The sequence below is a fragment of the Sinocyclocheilus anshuiensis genome, unplaced genomic scaffold (genome assembly GCF_001515605.1).
Source record: "Sinocyclocheilus anshuiensis isolate Anshui unplaced genomic scaffold, SAMN03320099.WGS_v1.1 scaffold2089, whole genome shotgun sequence".
Classification (NCBI taxonomy): Eukaryota; Metazoa; Chordata; class Actinopteri; order Cypriniformes; family Cyprinidae; genus Sinocyclocheilus; species Sinocyclocheilus anshuiensis.
Genome location: NW_015549564.1, coordinates 735,735 through 742,407, shown reverse-complemented (window position 1 = coordinate 742,407; position 6,673 = coordinate 735,735). Strand labels below are relative to the sequence as shown.

General features: G+C 39.5%; 1 protein-coding gene across 1 annotated transcript in view; it reads left to right on the top strand.

Annotated features, from left to right (window-relative positions):
* LOC107657215 (neurexin-3b) overlaps window positions 1-6,673 on the top strand; it is a 375,749-nt gene that overhangs the window by 739 nt on the left and 368,337 nt on the right. The window contains exon 2 of the mRNA XM_016445239.1: window positions 3,073-4,153. Within this exon, the coding sequence (XP_016300725.1) occupies window positions 3,457-4,153 (697 nt within the window). The 5' untranslated portion in view covers window positions 3,073-3,456. The remainder of the gene's footprint in view (window positions 1-3,072; window positions 4,154-6,673) is intronic.

Below are 6,673 nucleotides of genomic sequence, written 5' to 3'. Positions count from 1 at the left end.
GCACTGTAAATTCTCAGATACAGTTGGCTTAAAGTCACAGCAAATGCTCCAATAGTGAGCAGAGAGCTGACATTAAGACCATCTCCTCTCAAATCTTCATCTTCATTAGGAGAACTTACTACAGCGCTGCTCTTTTAAAATAGCACTGCAACTAAAGCACAGACCAGCAGGACCAGTCTTTGAGAACACAGCATTTGCATGCAAAGCATTGCAGGTCACATGACCAGTAGTGCCGTCACAAGAAAAAGGGATCTGTTTACACTTGCCCTCCAGAGGCTCCAAGACAGAGTATTTCAGCTTGGCTGCAGAGCTCCAGAAAAGTAAGACACATTCTTTATAAGCTTCTCTCTCTCTCTCTCTCTCTCTCTCTCTCTCTGCTTTAAATAGTGTAAAACTTCCATGGTTCTTAAGAATGTTAAAGTAACAATGATACAATTTTGTTTACTCCAAAATATTGCTGATATTTTCAGTTTTACAGTTTGTATCTCCCATATATATGACATGTAAAAGATCTGAACATATACCTCAAGGTCAGCAGCCTTCCGATGATATTACTATGTTACTTTTAGATAAAGATGGTGGGTTTTTATACCATCATTTGACCTGAAAATGCTCTCTCTCTCTCTCTCTGTATATATATATATATATATATTCTCTTTCCGTCTTCTCATATGCCTGTATTCGTGTGTGTGTTTGTTCCCTTTTGAATACAGAAACCATTTAAGGGTTGAGGTGTGTGCCTTTTTTCTCTCTCTCTTATGGAACACCAAAGGAGATGTTTGTTAGAATGTCTGAGCTGCCCTCTTGAAGAGCTGGATGGAGAGAGGGACTGTCAAGCTATAAAAAGAAGAGAAAAAAAAACCCAATTACAAGTAGCCCATAAGACCTGTGCACTATATTACAATTTGTCTGAAGTTGTGCAGCCTTTTTTAAGTGTATGAAAATTACCAGCTTCAGCATTCTGCTATAAATAACTGCTTTGGTGTTCCACAGAACAAACGTAAATCAGGTTTTGAAATACATGAGGGTGAGTAAATGATGACAGAATAATTTTTTGGGGTAAACTATTAATTTAATTGGGAATCCCATTTGAAACACAGTGTGTGATGCATAATTTCTATTCCACAACGCCCATGCCGCTGCACATTATTATTACACTGCAGGTTACTCTGGCTTGCTTGTTTTTTGTTCTTTGTGAATGCATGTCAGGAGATATTGGTTGACTTGATGTCAAATTGCCTTTTCGATAAAAGAAATTCCGATATTGAGAATTTGAGAGACATTTGCAGGAGAAACCCAGCAGAGATTGACATGACATTGGAGAAAGCACATATGGAGACATAATCAGCATATATATTTGTTGTTTCCTGTACCCAGCATCTTGGCCTTGCTCACAGAGAATAAAACATGCTGGAAATGATTGTAAATCATTCAAGGCAGATGGAAGACTTTTCCTCTGATAGTTATGTGTAAGCTTTTCATGCTCTTTTGCCTTTTGGGAACCAAATGCAACATTTATTCTGTTTGAGTGAAGGACAGGCTTTTTTCAATGGATTACAGAGCATATGGCAGAACACATATTTCAGAGTCTAATTCCTCATCTCTAGTCTTAGTTCTTCATTTTTGCTTATTAAATGGGATGTATTATGCTTATGTCCAAAACAGCACTGTCCAAAAATCCTGTCCAAATGTCTTTTGAACAAGAATCCTCATAGACTACTGCCTCTGAAGAGTTCTGATCGGATCTATATCATTTGTAACCCAATAGTCTGTATTATGTTTGTAATAAGTCCTCCATGTGATTGCTGCCAGACCAATGGCCAGTTGTCATGTGCCGTGTGTGAGGATTGGGTTTCAGGCCAGCCTGTTTCCAGTATAGCAGACTGAACAGGAAGTCTTTCTGAAAACCCGTCCTCTATGATGCCTTGCCTATTAGTGTGACATGCATGGTAAATGTCTTGACCGTGGTCACTGCTTTCTGCTCGGCTCACCCTTTTCACCTTTCTTCTCAAATCTTGTGGAGCACCCGTTCTCTATTGAAACACAGACAAGACCCGCTATCGCTCAAGAGACGCTCCACTCATCGGTGTTGGTATCAGTTGCCTTAATTCAATAGCTGGCTGCCAGGGAGAGATTAACTATTCAGGGCAGGTAGTTAAAGGGGCTATTGTGTTGCACCGCTGTGGAACAGCTACGATTGGGGAGGTTTTTGTCTCTGGGGGCTCTATGCCAAAGCAACAGCCAGGGCAGCGAGGGATGGAATTCTACACACACGTACAGTATCTCTCTGTCAAACATCTGTCAACTGACCGCGTGTGTTGTAAATACTTAGGTGTCGTAAACAGCAAACATTTGACAGTGGCTTTTGTGACTACTTGTATTTGCCAAAATGCAAATGCAGTTTTGAATATGAAATAGTTGTGTATACTTTATTTTGGAGTAAAAGGCTTTACTGTTGGCTGCGCAAAAATATCTTTTCAACACATTGATATAACAACAAAGGCTTGTAAAGGTAAAGTGTGTATTTTTAGGCCACTAGTGGCATCAAACATAATTCCAAAAATAATGAAATTAAACTGGTTTTCCAATTTGCCACCGGTCAGACAAATAGGTAATAATGTTAATAGACAGAAATCGCCATGTTGGGCAGCTGAAATATTTTTCAGCAGAAGTAAGTTATAACCCTTCTAAAAGGTTTATTTATAGTCCCTGAACACAAGGAGAAAGTACTTAAAAAAAAAACTATTTCACAAAACAATATGCCATTCTTTATAATTTTTCAAAAATGGTCAGTTGACTAAATTAATCATATTTAATTATAGTTAATGATTAAATAAAAATCTGTGATACTGTAAATGATTGGGTGAATATATTAAATCAAACCCTGACAAATACATTTGTTTCCTTTCAAATTTGGCACCCTCTTTGAAATGTTTGAAAACATTTGAGTTGGTCTAAGGAAACATAAGTGTAAGGGAACACAAAATTGCCTACTATAGTATATTTGTCTGTGTATGTAATGTGAAATGAACCTAATGAAAATGTATGTCATTTTTTTCTTTATCTTAACAGATCAGGCAAAAGAAGGACCAATGTGGCCATTAACATGCAGCGATATAATAGAATCAGAAGCAATATGGAGCATCTCTGTTTTAATCCAGAAAGTCGACTCAAGGGAACATCATCAGTAAAGCCCATCTAGATAGCAGAAGCAGACCAGTTGTCCACTTCTAATATCAAGGCTGTTTGGTTTGTTTGGAATTCATCCCAGTACCGTTAAACAGGATTTAGGATAGCATGTGTCAAGAACCTCAATGGCCTCACCTTCTTCATTCATATGGTTATCATCTAAAGGATTTGATGTTTCTTCAGTGACCTCCTAATCATTTGCCAGAAAAGATAACTGAGGAGTTTTATTTTGTTCATTGCACTCTTGTAGCATAACCGCTGGTTACCATGCCTCCCATTTGCCGGCCCCATTGTATACTATTACTATTCAGCACCTTCCTGAGTCTTGGTTTGGGCCTGGAGTTCACAGGTTCAGAGGCTCAGTGGGCACGCTATCTTCGCTGGGATGCCAGCACCAGAAGTGACCTCAGCTTTCAGTTCAAAACAGCTATATCAGATGCACTAGTTCTCTACTTTGACGATGGAGGATATTGTGACTTCCTGCTCCTGAGTATTGAGGAAGGCAAGCTGAAGTTGCGTTTTAGCGTGGACTGTGCAGAAACCACTATAACCTCCGACAAGATGGTAAATGACAGTCGCTGGCACTTTGCCACTATCAGCAGGCACAACTTGCGAACCGTGTTGGCGCTGGATGGAGAGTCAAAGGTGGACGAGGTGAGACCACAAAGGCAGTTCATGAAGATTGTCAGTGACCTGTATCTTGGAGGAGTGCCTCAAGACATTCGGACAGCTGCCCTAACACTACCGGCGGCTAAGGAGATGCCACCGTTCAAGGGGATTATTACAGACCTGGGCTACGGGAATCAGGTTCCAACACGCCTGGGGAGCCAAAATGTCCGGTTAGAGATGGAAGGCTTGTGTACGGAGAACCCCTGTGAAAATGGAGGCAGTTGCAGAATGGCTGACGGTGAAGCTTACTGTGACTGCTCCAAAACAGGATATGTAGGTCGTTACTGCAATGAAGGTAAGAATCTTTCCACTTGATTTTGAGCATATGTCTTGCCAGTAGTTTGGTGTAATTTATTTTAGTAATGTATTAATAAAATAAAAAAAATGCATCAATGTAAAATCAAAATTGACCCTATTTACTTTCCTGTTATACATTCATGGTAAGTTTATTAAAGTAAATTTATCTTGATATTTTTACTGAAAAACAAGTCATAACATACACGTGCAGTTAAATTACACTTCACAGTGCATGTTAGCATAATTCATCTCATTCATTAGTGAAATTATCACATTGAAACTGTAGGCAACATTACTGATTGTACACAAGCATGCTAAGCGTAACTTTTTTCAATTAATGATGATTTGCAGTGCCCCAAAAAAGTATTTAGACACTGTGTCATCCTTAACAAAATGTGTGAATTCGTTACATAAATAAAACAAATGGTATTTATTTTAAATAAAGATAGCATACATACACTTTCAAGTGAAACAGACAAATAAATACAAAAGTTACTAGGATACCAATTTGACCACTTGAAGAGAACTAACAATAAAAATCCCTGCAATACCAACTTGCTGCATTTGCAAAAATGGTTCAAGTTAGATGAAGATGCCAGTTGTTCTAATGCAATTACATTCATACATTTTAAAGCATGGTTTAAGTGTCCAAATAATCTTTAGGGCCACTAATGCTATTTAAGGTGTCGATCTGTAAGAAATGTAATTATAATGATGTTTTGATTATCAGTAATTATTTTGCTCAATGTATCACTGATTGAGTGACAGTTTATGTCAGCAATGATTACCTTGACATGTTACAGATATTGTTTTCACTTTAAACCTATTGCAGGCACATCCATCTTGGTTTGTTGTTTTATATAGTCATTGTTATAGGTTAAATTATACTTTTTTCCATCAAATATCCAGATCCTGCACATGTTACAGACAATGGAAGGTACACCACAATTTCAAGAATTGAACCTTTTGAACTGAGATTTTATTTCTACTATCTGAGAAGAGAAAATGTCTTGTTTCTAAACGGTCAGGTTTCTTTTTTCAACTGTACTTCAGTGTTAAGACCTATTTGGGATTACTCTCACTGTAGACTCACCAGCATGTATTAAAATAAGTCTCAAAACTGATTATACTTTCCGAATGCACACTGAATTGCCAAGAGACATTGGTGCTGTGGTTATGAGAGATTACTCTTTTCATGTTGTGCCCTGTGTATAGTCTATAATTCCACAAGCATCTTAATTTATTCAGGGCACGAATATAAAGGCATCCAGTCAGGCAGGGAATCAGTAGACCCAAACCTCAATGCCTGACTTATTGCATTTCGTGATCAAACCCAAGCCCTTTAGACTGATCACACCAGCCCTGCGCCTCAGTGCTCCTTTATAAAGATTTAGTGATAGTCCTCAGCAGTGACAGGAGATCAGGCTGTATGATCAGATCACCTTTGGATCAGTAGGGGTGCTCAGGGCTGGAGGGCTGGTGAAGGATGTTTCTGCGTCTCTGGCCTTCTGGCAACCAGTAGGCCTAAAAAAGTGCCCTTAATGAGGAGCCAGTCAGCAGCTGCTCAAGGGAAAACTGATGTGATAAATGCGAAGCTAGTGGACCTCTAATCTCAGAGCAGGGGTTTTGCTCAGCCTGTCCTGCGCTTTGACCGCAGGCGTGGCTGTCAGGGCTGTCAAGGCTTGTCTTGGCTTCATCAGGCTTCAGTCGGTGTCTACAGATTAATGGATGTGTCTGATAACGGATTGCACCACTGAGCTGTGGGAGCGTTTTGTAATTAGGGGCGGAACGAAAGAGAAATGGCTAATTCGCTGGTGGGTGATGGGGGCAAATGAGGGGCTTAAACTTGGACTTACATGCTCTTAGCAGCTCACAGCAAGGCTGCGTTTACTCATTTACGGGGAATTCACTAAAAATGAATTGAAATGAAATGAAGTTTTAATGGCAGTAATAGTAAATTAACAAAGTCTTATTTACATTGAAGGGTGTTCCTTTAACTTCAAACACTTTTATGTTCCAGGGGTTCATTTTTATTAAAAGTTGGATTTTAAAGGGGTCCTATTATGCTCTTTTACAAAGTCTTGATTTTGTTTTGGGGGTGTACTAGAACAGGTTCTCATAGGTTGTTCGAAAAACACATTATTTTTCACATATTTTACATTATTACAACACCTCTCTCCCCAGTCTGACATGAAAGGCTCGAATAGTTCCTGTATCAAATGAAGGCCCACCTTCTGAAATACGAAATGTGCTGTGATTGGTTAGCTGGGCCAGTGTGTGTTGTGATTGGCAGCACTCGGCGCCTGGTCGGGAAATGTCATGCCCCTTACCATAGCCGCCTGCCAGCTTCAGTGTAAATATTGCATCAATATCAAATCAATTTGAGCGTGATTTAAACCCGGATGATTGTAACCGCTCTAAGTTCGCCTGCCTTGGGAAAGCCAGCGTGTCTCCGACATAGTGATAACACTCATTGCCTTCTCTAGTGCAGCTCAACCAGGTCTCATCCCATTCGTCG